General features: G+C 42.7%; 2 protein-coding genes across 3 annotated transcripts in view; one reads left to right on the forward strand and one right to left on the reverse strand.

Annotated features, from left to right (window-relative positions):
- Nucleotides 1-3517, reverse strand: part of cnksr1 (connector enhancer of kinase suppressor of Ras 1) — a 30900-nt gene extending 27383 nt beyond the window's left edge. For both annotated transcript variants that reach the window (XM_071528110.1, XM_071528109.1), the window contains exons 1-2: nt 3350-3517; nt 1233-1390 (exon numbers count right to left, since the gene is read on the reverse strand). In XM_071528110.1, the coding sequence (XP_071384211.1) occupies nt 1233-1390; nt 3350-3401 (210 nt within the window). In that variant the 5' untranslated portion in view covers nt 3402-3517. The remainder of the gene's footprint in view (nt 1-1232; nt 1391-3349) is intronic.
- The window catches only part of rps6ka1 (ribosomal protein S6 kinase a, polypeptide 1), a 58432-nt gene continuing 40069 nt past the window's right edge, over nt 3374-21736 (forward strand). Inside the window, 2 exon segments of the mRNA XM_071528111.1 lie at nt 3374-3537; nt 18220-18264. Coding sequence (XP_071384212.1) covers nt 3400-3537; nt 18220-18264 — 183 coding nt within the window. The 5' untranslated portion in view covers nt 3374-3399.

A 21736-nucleotide genomic window follows, 5' to 3' on the forward strand; every position in this document is an offset into this window, starting at 1 on the left:
TGTACTTGAAAGAGACTGGTCTCTTCCATGTCAGTGTCTGATGATGTGAACGCACACAGAGAGAGAGGAGGAGAGAGAGAGAGAGACAGATACACACATGCACACACACATACACGCTGTACTGTAAAAATTGAAACTGTAAATCTCCATGTGGGTTCTTACGGTAAATCTTGTCCTTTGTGAAACTTACTTCCCACCAATGCGCTTACGTTAAGCTTTAACTGCAGAAAGACTTTGCTCACAAGCTATACCACGCTCATTCATTCAGACTTTGGGTTAAACTGCTGCTAATTCTAATGAGTTGTAATGACTATTTCAATCAGTATTGCAGTTATTTCAACAGTTGGACAACAAGCAGTTTAAGCAGCCTTAGCCATGGCCTGATGTTCACTGGCCGTTACGTCACCCGAGCTGGAACCATGCCTGGCACCGTCCCACTCAATTAGTCTTCCCCTGGAAACAAAGGCCATTCTGGGAACCGACTGCCACACACACACACACACACACACACGAGCATCTCCACTGTTTACGTAACAGTTCTAAGACTCCCTCTCGACACTGAAAGGATGGAGAGAAGGTGAAAGAGAGGGAGAAAAGGAGGAGTGCGCAGGGAGGAAAACTAATTAGGCAGCGGGAAAAAAAACGGGAGAGAGAATCAAAAGGGAGGCGGAAGTGCTTTGTAGCCCCCGACTACAAACTTTCCCCAAAAATTTGCATGTAGAGTATTAGGCACGGCTTTTGTATGGACTCTAAATCTGCTTTGGCTGCAGCTGAAGCGTGACTAGTCCTTTGATGTTGGTCGGAAAACTAAAATAGCTGTATTATTATGATGTGCTGGACTGGGGGCAATCTGAAATAACACAAAAACTTAACACTCAAACTTGTGCCACATGCTGCTAATGGATGTGAGTGCAGTGAATGAAGCAGGACTTGTATGGCAGCAAGAACAGCTGTTGTGTATTTTGGCTGGATCTGCCCCAGACAGTCTGACAGCCGCTGGTTCGGCTACGCAAACAAGAGCAGGGTCACAAGAAAATGACCAAAACAGAGTGATGGCTGGCAAAAATAGCTCTCTGTGTTCGAGTATCAGAACACAGACAACAGCACAGTAAGACAACAAGATGACTGTTCAGGAAATATCCAAAAGACCCCCTTCGTCACGCATTCCCTCCCCAACACACAAGCCATACACCCACGTACACACACACACACAGACACACACCCTCCCTCACCAGAGAGCAGAGTTTCTCCACAGCCTCCAGTATGAGTTCCTGGTGTCCGATCTTATTGATTCCCAGCCTTTCCAGATCCTGAGAGGATAACTGGAGCAGCTCCAGACCCGACAGCTGCCACTCCGAGAACGGGTACTGCTGCAGGGGGGCGTCCAGGCCTGGCCAGAGAAAGCACACACACGCATACACACACACACACACACACACACACACACACACACACACACACACACACACACACACACACACACACAGACAGGGACACATACACACACAGAGGTGGGATGTAACAAAGAAAAAATACTTTTTCATTACTGTACTTAAGTAAGATTTTCAAGTATCTGTATTTACTCCAGTTTTTCTTTCACTGAAGACTTTTTACTTTTACTCACTACATTTCAAAAGAAAAATCTGTACTTTCTACTCACTACATTTTCAAAACTCGAGACTCATTACTCTCGGGAAATCATCAACTGATTTTCTAAAGCAATTTTATTTTCAACATCAGACGGCTTCCATCCCGGAAGCAGCTGATCAAGAGCCAGATGTGATCGGCTGCTTGTTCAGCAAAGCGACGCCAAAAATTAGGGAAAGGGACAGAGAGAGAGACGCAACAAGAGAGAGAATTAACGTTAGTGTTAGTTCAGCTGCTAGGGTTCAGGTTCGTGATCTGAGCTGCAGAATCTATCTCATCTGGGATTCAGAGGAACGCTCAACAGAAAACCAGTTTAGAGCATTAGAAATGACTTTTTTAGAGAACGACTTTTACTTTGATACTTTAAGTAAATTTAAGTCCACGTACTTTTGTACTTTGACTTGAGTAAAGGATTTGAAACAACTTCTACCAGAGTATATTTTTAAATGAGTATTTGCACTTTTACTTGAGTAGGGAATTTGTGTACTTCTACCTCCTCTGTACACACATGCGTGCACACAGGTATACACAGATACACCACATGTGAGTGAACAGACAGAAAGTCACACGCAGGCACAGGCATGCAGTGTGAGCATGGACAGAGGCATGAGATCAGTGGGGCTGCTGACATCCTCCTGACTGAAGTAGTAGAGTAAGACTGGTCTGCTGCATGTTCTGCAGGTAGGTATGGAAACAAAAAAAGTGTGCCTATATAACACTAGTTAGTTATATTGACTTATAAAATTCATATTTTCGATGAACATGACATCTTTGAAGTATAGGTAATAAAGCAGTCACACTACCAGTCAAAAGTTTGGACATATCTGATTGAATGTACTATGTTTTTCATTATCTTAAGGCCATTTTGATCTAAAGGCTTATGCTTAAATGCTTGAAATATGTTTTTTAGACAAATATAAATAGTGAAGTTGATGCCTATGTATGAATTTCTTTCCAAAGCCTTTCCAAATTATCTAAAATATAAGATAGTTTTGGAACACTTTTTTGGGTCACTGCATAATTCCCTTTGTGTTATTTCATAGATTTGATGTCTTTACTATTATTCAAAAAAAAAAAAAAAAAAAGTAAAAAATAAAGAAAAAATGCGTGCGTCCAAACTTTTGACTGGTAGTGTAAGTAATGACTTAGTAACTAGTGAAAACCCCTTCATAATAATAGATTTGATAATGTGCCATTACATGAAATAGCTCACCTATATTAACAGTCTATAGGCCTATAACCTATTAGATTTCCCCCATAACTGCATGAGAAACCATTAATCTACACACTTTACAGTAACTGCAGTTAGTGGGCAGTTTATAAGGCAGGTGGGCTAGTCTCTACTCGCTGATACATGACAGCTCAGGGCAAACAACAGGCTATATAAGTCATTATATCTGCGCAGAAATCACAACTTGACTCCCACTCTAACTCAACATGCCCTGTGAGTGGAAAACAATCTGCTAGTGTATTTATAAAGAGTTTGGCTCGCCTGTTGACACTGAACAGAATAAGACTGTTGTGGCTCTCTCTCTCTCTCTCTCTCTCAGCACAGGCCACTTCCTCATTCCACCTCCACCTTTCCCTTCCAAGAGGATTTGTGTGGCGCTTCTATTTGCGACTTACTGTCCGAGCCAGAATACCTGTGAGGCGATCAAGGCTTAAAAAAAAAAAGGAAAAAACAACCCGCAATGGTCCTCACCTTGGAGCCATTCGCTGACTCTCTCCTCGCTCCACGACGTTATAGGCTCCATGCTCGGAGTCCTGCTGCAGTCGCTTATTCAGATCCAAGGCGTCCTCGCCGACTTCTACTTCTCCGGATCGCTGGAAGAAGGAAAAGTTGGTCCTGATTTGGAGCCCGACGATGACGAACGGCACTCCCCCTTACAGGTAGGCCTACAGGTAAGCGTCCCCTGCTGTCCGCCAATGGTGCGCAGCTGTCAGGCTCGACCGGGAAGAGAGACCCTCCTCCGCCCTGCTCATACCTGTGTGTGTATGTGTGTGTGTGTGAGTGTGTGTGGTGCTGCTGCTGTAGCTTGAGGCTTCACAACTTCCCTCAAAGTTTACTTTCATGCAGGTTTACAACGTCATTCTTACGCGAAAAAAATCTAGCAACCAAATAACACATTTTAGAGGGGTAGGCTGCTATATGATACCATACTTTGTATCCGTATAGTTATAGGAATATGAGTGGTCTATTACAAAGATATTAAAATGATGTCACAGGAAATAAAATAATAATTAAAAAAAATGCTATTAAGTGCGATTAGGTCACTCATAAATTCGTTATTGAGTACCACAGATCCACTATAAGTCCCTATACAGTGATTCCCACCCCTCCCACCCCTTACACACACACACACACACACACACACACACACACACACGCACGCACACACTTGGGGCACTGCTAAGGTTTCAGTGTTTACTTTCACGGATTGATTATCACAACACTTAAGATAGCAGCTTTAAGTGGAAAAATAACCGTTCTTACTTTAGATCAGCAGGTCTAATCCTCTTTGTCAAGTCCACTGGTGAGTCTCCTCTCTTGGGACTGGGAAGGAAATGTTTCCTATTTAAATTAATTGAACTGAGTTGACTTGCGGGCCCCCTTATGAAAAACTCTTTCCTTTGCTTTATCAATATTTAATGAATGTGCAATGAGTTTCATGTAAACATTTGCAGTATGAGTTGCTTGCTAAATTATTCACAGTAGCAACAATTACATAAGTAACACGCTGCATAACTTTATACCTGAGTAATTCATTCATACATAATTTATACATATTACATAACTACACAGTATATTTTGCTTGGCATATATAATATGTGCATGATATATTTATCAAGAGAACAGTAGAATCCACAGAACATACATACTTTTTATGAGGATACTGTGGATGTGTTATATTGTGTTTTGTGGTTATTCATTGAGACTTACATGGCCTCATGGGGGATTTAAAGGTCTAGTCTGCTTCTCTCTACTTAGCTCATTATCATTTATTTTCCATAAGCACATATTGTAATAACTGGGAAACAATCATGGACACTGACCCTGGGGCTCAAAGTCCTTATTATGTTGAATGATTACCAGCATAAAAATAAACATTATGCATAAGCTCTAAAAGTAGACTGCAGGACATAACATCACAGCCCAAGTGATGCATGTAATTGATCAAAATGTTACTTTTACAAATCTTTGAAGCTGTATTCTCAGTTCTTGGTTATTAGATTATGTCCGATACCTTAAGGAGAGATTTTGGCATCTGTGAATGAATCAACAGTAGGAAATCATCACCAGTGTTTCTTGTGCACTTCAGGACTGTAGTATTTACTGCACAACAATCTCAAACTAATCTGATGTTTAATGTTCCCCCAGAAGTAAAGAGCAACCCCTGATGAAAAGGTTAGCCATGAAAGAGCTGCCCTCTGATATCTGGCACCCCCTGCTGTTCTTCCCTTTCAACCAAGAGAAAGAGACAGAGGGAGGGGAAAGGGGAAAGGGTGAGGAGAAAAGTCTGACTTTCATATGTCAATAGGCTAAATGGCACAGTGTCCCTATGTGTTTGGTATATATGCTTCATATCAACATCTTCAAATATCTAGAGAAAGATCTGTTGGGGCACATTCAAAAAAAACTCTAGTGCTATGGTACTGTCCTGGTAGAAGAACGCTTCTTCTGATATTGCCTCAGATAGAGACCTTGTTTATAATTACTTGAAATCTGAATGGTTTGTCATGAAAACCCTTCCAAATGCTTGATAGGGTTTGACAATCATGCACAGGTTTAGATTTTTTTTTTATTTTTTTTTTTATTTTTTACAAAACCCCACACAGGTTCTCCTCTAGGGACAGAAGTGTATTTTTTTGTATTCCATGTGTATTCCTAACCCTAACCCACTAGCGTTGCACGCCCTCAAACCTGTTTATTTTGGCCTGTATCTATCATACCATCTAATGTCCATAGACCAAGATTGGTAGAGGGTTTAGGCCATGATTACGAATGCTGACTGGATCACTGCTGAGCTTCAGTTGAGTCAAGATGCACTCTAAAATACACAACTGAGATTGAATGTAAAACGTCAGTCCAGTTTACAATGATAATCGAGGCTGATCTTAGATAATGGAAACACACTGGATTGCAAAATTCCTACCTATTCTCGCCTATGCGTTGAGTGGAAAATTGTATACTGTCATGCTGTCAAACCGAATCTGATCTTTAAGTATCTGCCCCAGTCATTTGTACTTACTGATTTGGAAAATTCCAATACTTTACAATGGCATGAGTCACAGTGAAAATCAATGACATGATGATGTGTTAATGTGGCCTGTTTTTGCTCCAAATAGCCTTACTATCAAGACCTTGGCCTGCCTTTTTGCCCAGCCCAAATACCTGAGACACAGATTCAAGTCCCAACGTGTTGTTTCTGCTTGACAGCACAGCGATTAGCCTAATACAGTCATAAGCTTTTAGACTCAGTGATCTCTGTCTTGCGTTAGGAGTTGCTGACATTAGCCTACTGTAAGAAATAGTGTAGGTGACAAAGGAGAGGAGTACATAATAACTAACAATGGTAAAGTAAGTATTTTACCATGTTAGACCATAGCCTCTAACCACAGTCTCTCCCTCTCTCTCTCTCTCTCTCTCTCTCTCCTCCTCCTCCTCCTCTCTCTCTACTACTGATCAATACTATCCTCCCAATCCATCTGCAAACCCATTGTCCTTTTATCCATCTCTGTGATAAATGATAACTCCACTGATGTTTGCAATCCAATTATGCTGTAGCCTATTTATTCGTCATTTCTGCATGGCATGGAGCCAGATTGAATTTTGAATCATTACAATGCTTCTGTCTTTCCCTGCCATAGAGTCAGTCAACAAAGATTGGATAATTACCCTTGCTCCACTACTGAGCAGCTAATTAATTGGTTCTATGCTGCAGCCCCATTAGGAGAGCGCTGATCCCTGCACTGCAGACACATCCTCATTGAACTCACCTGAGTAGGAATTATCATCAAAGGTCTGGAAGTGCTCTTCTTGAAACCTAATACACCTAAAGTATTATCTATAGCATTGAAATGACACATATACATGTTGCCACAGGGAGTACTCTGTCCATTAGACTGTGTTGAATTTAATATTCAGCACTGTAAATCAGTTACAGTGAGTGTATTACTTGCTGGGATGCTCTGGTCTTTAAGTGGAGCCAGCGCCTCTATTGCCTCTGTTGCATCAACAGATTAATCCCTTGGATTATCGAAACCTTTCACTTTAAGCATGAACTCTATTTTAATCTACTTTAGATGCATTACAGCTTTATTCATCTTTCAAAGGGTGGAGAAAAGAGAGTGATTAATACAGACCTTTACCGGCTATTTCATTCAAGGTAATTGTAATTTGTCTTTTCGATTACGCCAACTAGATTTACAACATGTGCAAAGACATGCCACACATGCACTTGCACCCACACACACACACACACACACACACACACACACACACACGCACACACACACACATAGTGTAAGAGTTAAATATCAGCTGCCTTGCTTAATGGCACTATAGTAGTGGTGGGCACCACAATTGTGAGACTTTGTGAATTTGAGAATTGTGAGAGCAATTTCTATGCATCCTGATACAGCGTGGTTAAAGTGAATATGATCCAAGTGAATGTGAATGTATGTATTTGCATTTTAATAGCTTTGTTTACTGCTATGTGTGTATATAGAGAGGAGGACACAACATGATTCATTTTTTTCCTCTGTTACTCTGCTCACCACACACACACACGCACACACACACACACACACAACACACACACACACACCCACACACACACACACACACACACACACACACACACACACACACACACACACACATTTCACTCCTGCGTCAATCCAACAACAAATCACGAGGAGTCTTGCTCCATTGCACATGGACAGCAGGCTGGGCTGGACTGAGTCATATTACCCATGATCCTTCACTTCCAGCCTACGGTGGGGTAGGGGTGTCCCTGGGGTCTCTGCCCCTTGATGGGAGACACCTCTGACTCACGACTGTCGCCTATGATGTCATTATGGCATAATAAGGAGAGAGGAAGCAGAGATTCCTTGTTGCCCCTATATGGCCATTTGAACATACGTATGTGTTCTTACGTGGCAATTTAATGGAAACTCTTCCCTGCAGTCAGAATGGCTATATACCATATCTGACACTATCAATGCATAAATCAATTAATGTACTATTAGATAAGGACTGCTTTTACAGGTTGCTGTTTCCTCTTAGCCACCAGCGACCTTTATCAATACAGCGTATTGATTTTTGAAGAATAAAACTTTTAAATCTATTCCCTATTCTCAAGCTTCTCAGACATGGATCTTCTTATTTTTCCTTCTTCCTATCGATCCTCTTTTTATTACACCCTGCACTGCCACTTTCACTGCAGGGTCATACTGTATGTCTGGAATTTATCACATCTTCCAGCGGGGCCATAAAAAGTGAGAAATGTTCAGCATCCATCTGATCTACTGGCACCCTTGGGGAGAAAAGGAGAGAGTGGCAGTTATCTATACATAATGGAGACAGGGGGGGAAAAATGAGAGGAGGGGGGATGAGAGGTGCTGAGGGAGGAAAAGAAAGGAGGGGAGCCAGAAGAAAATGGAAGAGAAGAGAAGAGAAGAGAAGAGAAGAGAAGAGAAGAGAAGAGAAGAGAAGAGAAGAGAAGAGAAGAGAAGAGAAGAGAAGAGAATTAGAGAAGAAGGAAGACAAGCAATGACCTGTGGTGTGGCTGCACTAAATAACAAAGACCAGTAGCTGCTTATCCATCATAGAGACCAACTGAGGGGGGTAATTAGAGCTCAGGGATGCCATTGACTTTGAGCGTTACATACAATGTGAGTGTGATGGATAACCCTCCCCCTAGGTGGCGTTATCTCACCTTCCAACCGCCCTCTGAGTAATGTGGTATGGATTCCTTAGAAAACACATTAGCTTTGGAGGGAAAAGGAAAACATTATTTAGCTTTTTTTTTTCTCCCTTCAAAGACTTCCCTCTCTGGACTAATGCTGGGTTGTTAACCTTTGAAGCTGATGCCCTGGTGTGTGGAAATGTAGAGGAAGAGGTACCAGCAAACAGGCATAAAAATACATCTATTCTGTTGTTGAGCGAGTGCAAAGAGTCTCACTATTGTGTTTTGTACACTCTGAATATGTTATGTGTGTAAAAATAAATAATTAAGAGAATGGACATGAGTGAACAGACAAGGTGTTGCATGTTAACTGTGTCAGAAAGAGCTACATACGTGGCTGTTATTCTACTATTAGATACAAAGTCCAAAAGCCTGTGAGTTATGTGCGTCAGGGACTTGATATGCAATTACACAAGACAGGAGATGTCGCTCCAGTCTAGATCTGTATGTTTATTATGTGTCTTAAAGCCAGAGTGGCATATGTTGAATTAGTAACAGGTTGGCATGCTGAATACATACAGTATGCTGCAGTAGAGGCCAGCCAACGGCTTTTAGCAGCATTTTGCATATAGATAGAGCGCACGCTGATCTGAACAGAGGCACCACATCAGATACTCCGTGCTCTGTTCCGTTTGATTTCATTTTTGTTTCCATGAAATGCCATGCCGTCATCTTAATTTGAATCAAAAATGTATCTGATCCTCGCCGAGGTGGTTTGATGCTCTCTAGTTGCCAATAGTAACCAAAGCTGGCCAAGAGCAAAATCCACTCAGCAGTGAATGGAGCAGAGAAGGGCTGAGGGTGGAGGGGCGTATTATTATATCACTGAGGATTACAAGGACCATTAGAAAAGCTATTGTCAATGAAATACATGTTGCATCAATGTAGTGTCCGGACAGTATCAAACACCACTGGTCACGATCTATTCTATTCTATTCTATTCTATTCTGCTCTTTCAATTGCATAGTATTGTGTAATCAATTATGTAATTTTGCAACAGTGTGTGACAGTAGGGTTGTTTTTAGACCTAAAGGCAATAGTGGTACAGGTCTAAAGGCAATATGCTCTAAATAGGTTTCAGTAAAATGAACAAAATACTGTAGTTTGGGAAAGGCAGATCCACTCAGCTTCACTCCAGACAAGAAAAGCCAGCTGTACACACTCTGCATTGCCCTGCCATCCCATCTTTTTGGTGATCATGACAATTCATGTTCGCAGTTTATAAGCACCACCACATCTCTTCCACCCTCTTTTGCTGTCACGGATGATTGACAGGTTTTCCTCTGAAGGCCAATCACGAACAGAAGATGCGCTCTGCTTTTCTCAGGTGCACCTGCTGCACCACTGGCATCAAAGCAGACCGTTCATTCAGTACAGTCTGCATTACGTATTTGCAGTTCATCTATCCACCAGATGATGGCATGAGCAGAGCTGGGCGGAACAAGAAGAAAAGTGGGCTGGATGAAATCCTATTGGAGTCTGCCAATAGCAGCTCGGGTTGGTGCCTTCTCGTACTACAGAGCCACACTGAGGTCTTTGCGCACATCGCACCGTTGGGGTTCTGGTGGACAGAGCGGAGTCCCCCTCACTGCCCGAGACAAATCACAAGCACACAGGGAAGAAAAACGGAAGAATTGATACGTCGTCGATTGCAAAGCCTGCACAGACTCTTGGTTTATTCCTCCTGGTGGCATTAGGTTCCTGCACGGCACTACCAAGGGAGCGTGGATCACACCGGTCGGGACTGCTCTCTTCTCCCTCCTGTCAAACCCGAGTAGCCAACGCGCGTACCTGGAAAGACGGGGTTTTCTTTGTGTTTAAGGTGTTTTCAGATGGATTACCATTTTCAACAAATATTTTGAAGTGACCAGCCGACGACGACGTCAAATCAAGGGATTACAATTGTTTGTAAACCTCTCGTGCTTGCTGCGCCTGCATGCGCGTCTTCTTCTTTCAGCAGACAGCAAAGTGCTTGTAAATCTCCTTCACCTGGACTTGGGACAGGAGCAGGAGCTTCCCGGTATACTGCACTTGACAGGAGCGGCTCCAAGAAATCTGGGGAGACCAAACTCGTACTTCAGAAGCTGAGGGGAAACTCCAAATCCTGCAAAAATGCCTCTTGCACAGATCGCGGAGCCATGGCCCACCATGGAACTAGTGCAGCTAGAGACGGAGGTAATGAATCTGAGGTGAAATATGTCGATGCTGTTCTGTGACCTTTATCTAATTAAATGTAGCTTGGTCCTTTGACTTTAGGTTCAAGTCAAACGTGAAAAGGTGAACACGTATTGTTTTAATGAAAGCATGAAGCCCTGCCTCAACCATTAAGGTGTTGAGTAGTCCCCCCTTTCTAGAAGAAGTCGAGCTGATCGACCGTACTGGATAATTGAATAGCCTACTTCATCGACCTATAAAAGTATTAACTGGTAGCCTACCGTTTACTAGCAGGGGTGAAGAGACTGAATACATCGCTTAATCCATAATTCATATATACTTTTAAAGCCTATGTATTTTTGAATGTAACTTATTTGACTTAACTTACTTGATGAATAGGTTGGCCTCATTCCAGAGGATTTGTCACTAAAGATATATAGTGCCTTTGCTTACCACTTCCATTCTAGGCCTATATAGGCACCCAAATTTTGGAAACATAATGACATGATAATTGTTTTTTACTGAATCCAACAGGAAAACCATAGGTCTACCTTATTTACTGATTCCAGTAGAAGCCTACTTTGTGGCTTTTCTTTCTCAAGTCTTAACCAGTAAGGAGATGATTCATCACTACCCATTCATTTGAGACTTTTTAGCTGGGTCCACAAGTATAGATTAAACGGGAATACAGCTCAATTTAGAAATCCATACATAGCACAGTCTAATTTGTAGGCTACTTGAGGTCATGAGCAACTCTCTCCCAAAGCCCAAAACTAGAGAGGCAAGACTGATCTGTGATCTCAAAGCAATGTACTGTCTCATGCTTCACGGATAATCATCCAGGGTGTTCTCACCTTTCTGTGCGGAGGCATGCATTAGACTGCCATCACAAAATAGGAGGCGGGACAAACTCTTGTCTGCTTATGGGAGTCTTCAGTGAATGGTCACTAATAGCATAAAGGCCATGCTCTTCCAGAGCAGAATGTTTCAAATTCTGTAATATACTCCTTGAAGGCAGAGCAGTTACTGCATAATGGGTGGCATTACTGAGCATGGAATTTAATAAAGATTTCATATAGCCTACTTATTTTTCTTATAAATCCTAAATGGATTGCTGACTCAGTTGTATTTCCTGTACTCCACACATAAACACCAAGCACACTCATATTATTCTGACGTAGCAGGCTGCATCATAGACAGATCATCATTATTCATTAACTTTTTGTATGCTTCTTCCATGGACTGGTTGCAAAAATGATAATGCACGCCACCACTAGAGCATAAATAGCATTGATGTTTTGGGTCTGTTTGCATGAACCAAACAAGATTTTAAAATATCGATGATTTAATGCAGTATCTATTATTTGTGTTTGTGCTCAAATAACATAGATTTACTTTGTAGGGACTCTCAAACTCATAATGGATGGTAGAATGGGAACCTCTTTGCAGCATTTGTCACATGTCTGTTCTTCAAATAGTCCAAGGATTCAAACTGAGCCAAAAGCCGGAAGCTTTTAGTTTAGTTAAATTGCTCACACAAATTATAAAAACTGAAAGAGAGAGGAAATACAAACTGTGCGGGTGAGGCAAAAAAATTCCAAGGGGCTCATCAAGACATCTCACCTAACGGAAAAAAAAATAAGATGACAAAGACCGCAAAGCAGATCAGAGCATATCAAACTGAGTCAATTTCACACTGATCATGTTAATGAGAAAATCTTTCCTGTGGCATCTTTAAATTTCCTGGTCAGAAATCCCATCAGCTATGGACGGCACGTTGCAGGGTTGAGAAACCTTTTGGAGACAAGTTTTCTTTTGGCATGCAGCAAATGGGACCCTGGGTTAATCCTGTATGTAATCGTCATCCCAGACTATGTGCTCACCTTGCAAAGGGTCTACGCAGCAACCTGTAGCACATTAGGCTGAACTGGTTTAAAGTAAATCACTCACTGTGTTTCTTCCTGCTTGTAATTGGATATCTGTCGGATTGTCTAGCTGTAAGAATGAGCTCTTTTGAATTAGCCCAGTTAGTTAGGCAGGTGAAGCAAGTATCTGATTCTGTGTTTTGTGTCTCATCGATGAATAGCTCGGTGCACATATGCACATTACGTGGTGTCCTCAATCGGCTTTGCAGATCAGAGCAATTAATGAATGCATCTCACCAGATCTGCCTGATTATAAATGAGGCTCCTTTTTTCTCTCTCTCTCTCTCTCTCTCTCCCTGGATCCTCTTCCTTTACTTCTGAATAATACTCCTATCATCAGAGTTAAAACTTCATAGGAGATGGGACACAAAGAAAAAGATGTTGAGGAAATTAGGTGAGAAGTAGTTTGCACTATTCCCAAAACCCAAATTTGCTCATTAAACTTATTCATGACATTCCAAAGAAGCCTCACATTAATGAATCTGCCACTGCCTTTGTGCTGAAAAGATGTATTTCTAGTCATCCCAAGAGTACTACTACCAAGGACGCAGGAATTATCGATTGCGCACTTGGAGATAGCTGTGATTAATTCGATTACAACAGTCTGTGCCAGTCAGAGTGGGATCTATGCCATTTAGCTCTGTCACCAACCTACCAGCCAGCTGTGCTCTTTGGTTCCTGCTGGCACATGAGAGGGACAGCTAAGGGCTCAGACTGATTGAGCGGAGAAAGGCAGATTGGAGACCATGCCGGTGAACAGTTTTTCGAGAGACAAAGGGAGACTCAGCAAAGGGAGATAGCCAAGACATACGGACAGATGGACCAACAGACAGACAGCGTTGGCTGAGTTGGAAATCAGCGGCCGTGATAGAAGAAGTTTATTATTCTTGGCCTACATGATCAGAAAAATCACCTTTTGTCAATGAAACACCATTCTCAAGTCTATTTTATACAGTTTCTCATCTAAAAACACCAACCTGCATGCACAGAATGATGTGATATGATATGCCAGTTGAGGAGAAGTGTGTTTCCTCATCAGTCAGTGTGTGCGCGCATGTGTTTTGAAGCCAGAGAAGGTGTCATGAATGGGAATCAGATCGACTGCCTCTTGTGCTGGATGCTGAGGCAAAAACAACAAAGAAGTGCACAAAGGGAGTCATCCAAAGATACGTGTTTGATTGACTCCTTTTATCATCAAACCACGTCTGGTGTGTATTAACTAATCCTCAGTGAATCATCTTGGATAAATGCACTTCAGCAAATCATCCCTCATCCATCCCAGTTGACTCATGACCACCTGCATCAGCCACTGGCCTTACTGGGTTAATGTGATCTGATGTGATCTGATTCACACGCCTAGCACTCTGTTAGTTTTTGCAGATTTCCACTGCAGATATGCTATGGGTGACCCACAAGAACGCCCACCCACCCACCCACCCTGACACACTGGTGCAGATGGTTACTAGGGCTGAGAGATATTGACAAAAAATCGAACTTTTTTTTGTCAGCAATGTTTTAGAACTTTAAAATTGTTTAAAGGAAAGTGATTTAAAAAAAAAAAGAATTTACTGAGTTTGAGTATGATCAAACGTTTTGATTCATTGATTCATGATTGTTTTTTTCCGATTTAATTGTTCAGCTCTAGCCGTTACCTTTCCTCAATTACCTTTTCTTCCTTCAGGCCATCTTGAAATGGTCCCACATTTTGAAGTTATACAGGTTAAATGAATCGATCGACTCCCTAGGCAGTGGCTAGGTTTTTCCCACAGTCACGTCTATAGACTCTTCATTTGTCAAAATGAGATTGGAATTTTATTCTCCTGAAAGGTGGGAAGAGGAAAGACAGAGCAGGACTGTACAAGCCTAGAGGTGGAAGGAGAGAGGGAGGGAGAGAGAGTTTGTTTTATTGAAGTTGAGTGTTTGTGGTTCTTACGCAACCAGACATGTAGAGAGACAGTTTAGGGTTAATAAACGGAATGTGTGCCATTGTCTAGCCTGAGAGCCAGGCGTGGTCAACAGTGTACACACAGCTACTTGTGTGTGTGCATGCTCTAGAACATGCACAGGTTCAGTTCACATGCATGCCTTGCTCTGTGTGTGTGTGTGTGTGTGTGTGTGTGTGTGTGTGTGTGTGTGTGTGTGTGTGTGTGTGTGTGTGTGTGTGTGTGTGTGTGTGTGTGTGTGTGTGTGTGTGTGTGTGTGTGTGTGTGTGTGTGTGTGTGTGTGTGTGTGTGTGTGTGTGTGTGTGTGTGTGTGTGTGTGTTGGCTTAGCTACAGCTAATCTGGGTGTGACCTGTGGAGCACCTGGGCACAGCCACAGGAGTGGGGGGGGGGGGTTGGGTGAATGCATAGGGGCATGTGATAACACAGCCCCGAGCTTGATAGGTGCCCTGTGTAAGTCCTTGTTCTCTTTGACTCTTTGACTTTTGGAGTTACAAGTTGTAATGCTAGCGAAGCAAAGACTGCAGCGTCCATTCGCACTGCCACCTGTAGGCAATGGTGGTGTTAACAGTCTTTCCTCGACTTAGTTTTCCTCCTCTCCTCACTTCCTTTTTGCTTGCTGTAGGTCAGAGAGGAATCTTTCAGCACAGAGTGAAAAAGACATAAATAGGAATAATGTAGTTTAATTGCAGTAATTGTCTGTTGTCATAAAACAAAGAGGACTTTAGTAATGTGACCTGTTGCCAGTACTCACCTGTGGGTGTGTGTAATTACGAGAAGTTTAGACAGGTATGAAGATGATTATGGCTACCAAGAAAGGTATGTTTATTGTGTTCCTTAGTTGCCTAGTTACAGGGCAGCGTGGCTCTAATCATGCTGTTAAAACGTAGATTAATCTTTCAGCTACACACAATATCAGTGCTCCTAGACTGTTTACTTTGACTCAATTATACATGGGTCCTGTGAGAAATTAAAAGTTGTGCTCTCTGGCTTGTTTAATAGGCCAGTCTGTAAATCTGTTTACAGTATGCTTGGCGCCTGTAAATTTCTTGTTGTGAACTCATGTGCACCTTATGTTTCTGTGTGTGTATTTGCACAGCAGTATGCATATCATTCCCTCCCTGTGATTTGGGAAATGCTTTTGTTTATGCATGTCTTTGACGGTGGGTGAACATATTTGAATATATATTTGAAAGTCTGTTTGTGTGTGTGTGTGTGTGTGTGTGTGCGTTTGTGTGTGTGTGCATGCCTGTGCTCTCATTGAGGAAGCCCAGGGGAGGGAAAACACAGTTAACTGGGCCACTTGGATCAGCCATGCAGAGCTAATGAGGTTGAAATGTGTTGAGCAGCAACCTCGGGAAGCTGTTGCTGACCACACACACACACACACACACACACACACACACACACACACATAAACACACTCACAGACAAATGCACTCACACACTTAGGATTCCAACCCTTGCTCCTTACTGTTGTGGGTTAAACAACAGCAACCACACACACACCTCACTGAGGGAAGACGAGATGAAGGAAAGTGCACAGTCAGAGACGGGGGTGAGGAGGCGAGATTCTATTTTGTGTTTCTGAGAGCAAGAGAGAAGTGATGACAGCTTTTTGGGGAATGGAAATCTTAACTGCCCACATTGACTTCCTCAAAGATCTCTTGTGCTTTTGGTTTTGTATGAAATAATCACTCCTAAAACACATCTGCGATTGACTTCCAAACTGTGCTTCAACAACTTAATTGCTTCCATTTCTCCCATGCTATCTCACTTAGAACATAGCTGTTACAGCTTTTATGACTGGCATAGTTCACCCAAATTAAATTACCTCCCTCGGAATCATGATTAAAGTCCAACAGCATGAACTGTTGGTCTGTAAAAATGGCTAGGGCTGTACACCCCATCCGGTTTATAGCTGTTGGTTGCTGCTAGAGTGAAAATCAAAGTAGAGAAAGGGAAGTTAATTCATCCTTTTGCCAAACGCACCAATCGATCATCACAGAGGAGAGTGTATTGTGAGCTATTACAGCTAGGGTGAATTAAGTTCTCAGTTAGTCCTCTGTTCAACACAAGGTCTTTATTTCCCTTGAACATAGAAGAGCTTGGTAAAGTCGCTCTCTCTCTGTCACTGCCTCTGCTCCCCTGTATGTCTCGCACTCCATATCCCGTCTCTTTCTAGTGCGATTGTGTAAGGCCACTGCTTGTCATTGTGTCTCTGCTGCCTTGCTGTCTGTCTTATTTTGTGCAGTATAAAGGAAGAGAGCGCATAGAGGAAGTGTACGACTTCAGGGTCGCCCCTCAAAACAAAGCACAAAGCGGATGAAGGGGGAGTTGTCATTTAGTCTTGCTGTCTTGAGTGCAAATGTCGCCCTCTCTTTGTGTGGTGTGTATGTGCCTGTCGTGTTTATTTTTGTATTCCATTATACATTTGCTGTTTTAACATGACTGGGGAGCTTGTCTGGAGTGGTTCAGTATCAGTATTTTACACCAGTCAAATAGCTGAATCATGTCAGCTCTGTCAATTCAAGGTTAGTGAAGGCTTTTTATACTCTAAACAGTCCCTTGCTGTGCTGTATATATTACACTCCATCCTGTAGGATCAGATTTGACCATGCAAATAACATGTTGACTAAGCAAGAAAAAGGGACCCTAGTGATGTAAAGATGCAATCCTGTATTTATCTAAATATAGTCAAATATATTCACATATATTCTTGATTTTCACATTTTTAACCCACCATACAGTTGCTCATAATACTGTCTTACAAATGTTTGTAATTATTTACAATCGTTAAATGTATTATAGCTTTAAAATGCCTGACATTCATATTTGCCCGCCCCATACATTGTGTGTGCAAAAACTATTCAGAGTGGGGGAAAACGTCTTCAATCCAATAAATCACTATGTAAACAAGGCCGGTACATGCGTGCCAGTGTTTCCACAGGGGGCGCCATACTGCAGTTACAGATTATGACTAAATATACTGTATAGATGTCATGAGTCAGCCAGACAACCCATCTTACTGACAGGGTAATTTCGCCTCAGTGTCTGTCTGTCTGTCTGGCCTCCTTGGATATTACATGGGTAATGACTGCTGATCTTAATGTGACTCGACATTATATCAGCCCCCGCTATTAAAATAACACCACAGGTATCTCACAAAATCTCCTTTATCCTCTGCTATTCATTCTCTTTGTTGTTATTTAGCTTTGTGTGCAGGAGAATGAGATGCATGTCTAATCAACTAATGTTACCGAAATCCAACGCTCGGCGTAAAACACCCACTTCTACTGTACGAACAACATGTTGATTCTCCCAGAAGCCCTCGGCAAGCCATTGTTTTACAAATAACAATGATTACCCTTTTCAGCAGCACTCACCTACTGGGGGACAGCCTTAGATTATTGGGTTTGCCAGCAGTGGAGCAAAGTGCTGGATACAATGCAATGTTCCCACCCACACAGTCCTGCAAATACCCTCTTTCTCTCTTTCTCTCTCTCTCTTTCTCCTTCACACACACAAGCATACACACTGCCACACACACTGACCCTTTCTTACATCTGCTTTCTTCACAGAACGGGCAGAACACTACTGAGGATGGAGTCACGCCTGATGTCAAGGTACGAGGCATCTCTGGGCACATGCACACTCGCACACACACACACACTCGCAAATGCACACACACACACACACACACACACACACACACACACACAAATGTGAGTCAGTGTTAATGCAGCTCAGCACCCAATAGATGAGATTCTGAGGAGACAAATCCTGCATAGAATTCTTGGCTGCTGTGTGTTTTGTATGAAGGACGAGCGAGAGGAGGCAAACTTCGACAAAAGGAAAAAAGTCTCTTCAATGAATCTTTCTTTCAAGCCGACTCCGTCTGTGAAAAGGAGGGAGAGAAGGCCGTCATGCTCTCACGTGTCTGTGCTCACGGACGTGTGTGTGTGTGTGTGTGTGTTAATTTATTAGTTTATCAGTTGCATTGACAACCCTCAGAGGGCATTAATGTGTTGAATACTGCCCGAGTGAGTGTGTCAGGCAGATAGACAGAGGGTTCATCTGTGTATAGTGATGTGTCTGAGTCAATATAATAGGCCCATAATGGACACATCCTGCACACATATGGACGGATACACGCATTCATGCATGTACAAACATACATGCATACACACACACACACACACACACACACACACACACACACACACACACAGAATCATTGAGTCAGCCCTTTCCTGGCTCTTGGCTCACCCTCCATGCTTTATTGTCCAACCCTGAAACGTGATCCTGTTTCCTCCGGTAGACTATTACTCTCCAGCCGCGTAGCAGAGGACAAGGAAATGTTCCTCCTTGCTTCTCCTCTTTTTTTTTTTTCATTCCTCGCTCTCAAGGGGGAGAGGAGCTGAAGAGCATGTCGGGCTGAGCTTCTTGTCTTTCAGCTCCGAACAATGCGCTGTGACCGAGGCAGAGCTGAGAGCGCTGCATGTGAAAAAGGTTTTATAGTCAAAGCAGCCCGTCTGAGCAACAACACATTAGCCGAGAGAAACAGCCACAGCCTCTGTTCAAAGCCTCCAGTTCAGCCATTAATGTTTGCTGGCAAAAAAAATTAGATGCAGACTTCAAAGCTGTCTGTTGAGCAAAACACGTTTTTTTCCCCAAGAAAAATATACTGTTTGAATTTGAATTTGAATGGTAACAGGCAGTGTTGCCATAACATGCGGCGTGCATAGCATTAATTGATTGGGGAGGACTTCAGTAATCTGATAACTTCTGTAATCTTGTTAATTAAGATGAGCTCCAACTGGCTGGTGGATTTCCTGCTTGGGTTTCTGCGCGGGTGGCAACACACATCCCCTATTTCTCAAACGAGATGGATAGACAGCAAGAGATGGAATAGGATGATGCATTTTGAATTGCATAAGGTGGGAATAAGTCAGTAGTCTTTAAATAGCTTCATCAATAATGTACGTCACACTGAGGGATCAGATCTTGATTATTATCGGGGACGGGGATAGACCTCGGCCGCAGACCTCGCTGGCACCATGCAGTCAAGGCAGGTCTAGCCAGGCGCTACAGCGATCGATGCTGCGCTGCTGTTTAAATGCTGGGAATCTGATAATGGCTTCTATTATCTACTCTAGCCATGGGAGTTACCTGGCTCCCACAGACCTATAGTGGGAAGGGTGGAGGGCGAGAGTGGGGGTGGGAATATAAGGAAGGAGAGAGAGAGAGAGAGAGCAAGATGGGAATCGCTCTGCATCCAGGAATACAGGATGACATACCAGTTCCTAGTACCTGACCTTGGTCAGCCTAGCTGGTAGAATTAAACCTTAAAATAGACTTAAAAACAGTGACAGCCTTAATGAGCCATCTAACATCCTGTGACTATATCTCTCTCTCTATCTCTCTCTCTCTATCTCTCTCTATCTCTCTGGGTGTCTCTGTCTCTCTGGCTTTCTATCACACCTATTCATATGGTGTGAAGCTGGCACATACGAACAAACATATTACTTGGCTAATAGTGCTCCTATTGTCCCCCCCTCCCTGCTGAGGGAGGTAAGGCATCCAGGCAGGGAACCAGGCACCAGGCTACTGTTCACAGGGTCTGAACCCAGTCACCCTGCTCTCTTCTCTTGCCTCCTTGGGGCTTTCGTAATATAGGCTGAGTGCATGCTTCGAGTCGTGTAGTGTTTGAAGAACTGCGGACAGAATATAAATATAGAACGAAACAGGATAGGAATGGAATGGAGTTCAGTAGAGCAGTAGCGATATATATAAGAAGTGAAAAGGCAGTAACGTTGATTTCTCTCTCGGCATCTCCCCAACTCTCATCACCTCCCTGCAGTTTAAAACAGATTAAAACTTGGATTCTGGTGTGATAGTAGCTATTACCAACGAATGGCCTCTTGTGAAGTCTGTTGTTAGGATGAGCAGGCGACATCGCACAGTCACCTGAGAGGAAACTCAACTGAGCAGTCTCGTCTAACGGGGATGATATTACCCAGCAATTTACTATCTGGCAGTGAGCCAGCCTTGCAGTGGTGTGCTCCCACACAAGTGTAGAAATGGGCCAATTTCTATCCGCAAATCATATCAAACCCATTTGCCCTAGAGGATACCTGAGGGGAAAATATGACGGATTTGTTCACAAAGCTGAAACGATGCATATGACAACCTCAGTTTCAAGAGAGATGAGCCTCACAATAAGGCGATTTGGAAGACGCCTCCCATGTGTGATATCTTGGTGAGAATTCGGCTGTCTACCACATGACAGTTCAAAGTGGAAATGAATTAGCCTAGCAAGCTAGACCAACCTTACAGCGAGATCTAGTAAGGAAGGAAGCATTTGATATATCACTTTACCCAATCGTGTTATATGTGTTAAATTATGGCTTCATGAGAAAGCCACGTATTGATCTGAACTGGACTAATCTAGCCAGCTAGACCTCACTTAACTGTGACCTCCCATAAAAGCAGTTAGGACAAACCTTTTTGGCCTTGTGCTTCATGCTACAGATTAGAGATTTTACATTTTTTAATGCAACATTGAATTAACGCTTAAAAATTTGTCTCTGGTCTGAAAGATGACAGTGCGCTGCTATGGATAATAGCTCCTCTTTCAGACAACTATCTAATTGTTCAGCAGTAGGACTGTTCAGAAACCTAAATCAAAAGCACTGGTTACCATACTCACATCTGCCAGAAAGAACAGCACTCACTACCATGCAATTCAGCACAGATTTATACCAAACACCAGCTCATCAAATCTAACAACCATTTATAATGCCATGGGAAATAATTTTAGATCCTGGATGAGCCCCCAATTATGTTACGACCCCGGGTTGGCCCAGGAGAGGAGGGGAGTAACATATGGCTGGTTGGAAGAACCAGGTGTGCAAACGAAAGAACGGTTTCATTACAAAACGGGACGCTTAAATTGTTAAGTAGGCTGCAGGGTGAGCCAAGGTCAAAATACCAAACAAACCATGTCTACCAGCCTAACCAAAACCAAAATGACAGTAGCAATACTAGCTCCCTAACTGGCCAAAAACGGGAGAAAAAAGAGGAGTACAAGAAACA

Source organism: Centroberyx affinis, unplaced genomic scaffold, assembly GCF_046629955.1.
Source record: "Centroberyx affinis isolate AG114_WGS23_722 - 3 ecotype Tasmania unplaced genomic scaffold, CSIRO-AGI_Caff_v1 ptg001619l_1, whole genome shotgun sequence".
In the NCBI taxonomy this organism is placed as follows: domain Eukaryota; kingdom Metazoa; phylum Chordata; class Actinopteri; order Beryciformes; family Berycidae; genus Centroberyx; species Centroberyx affinis.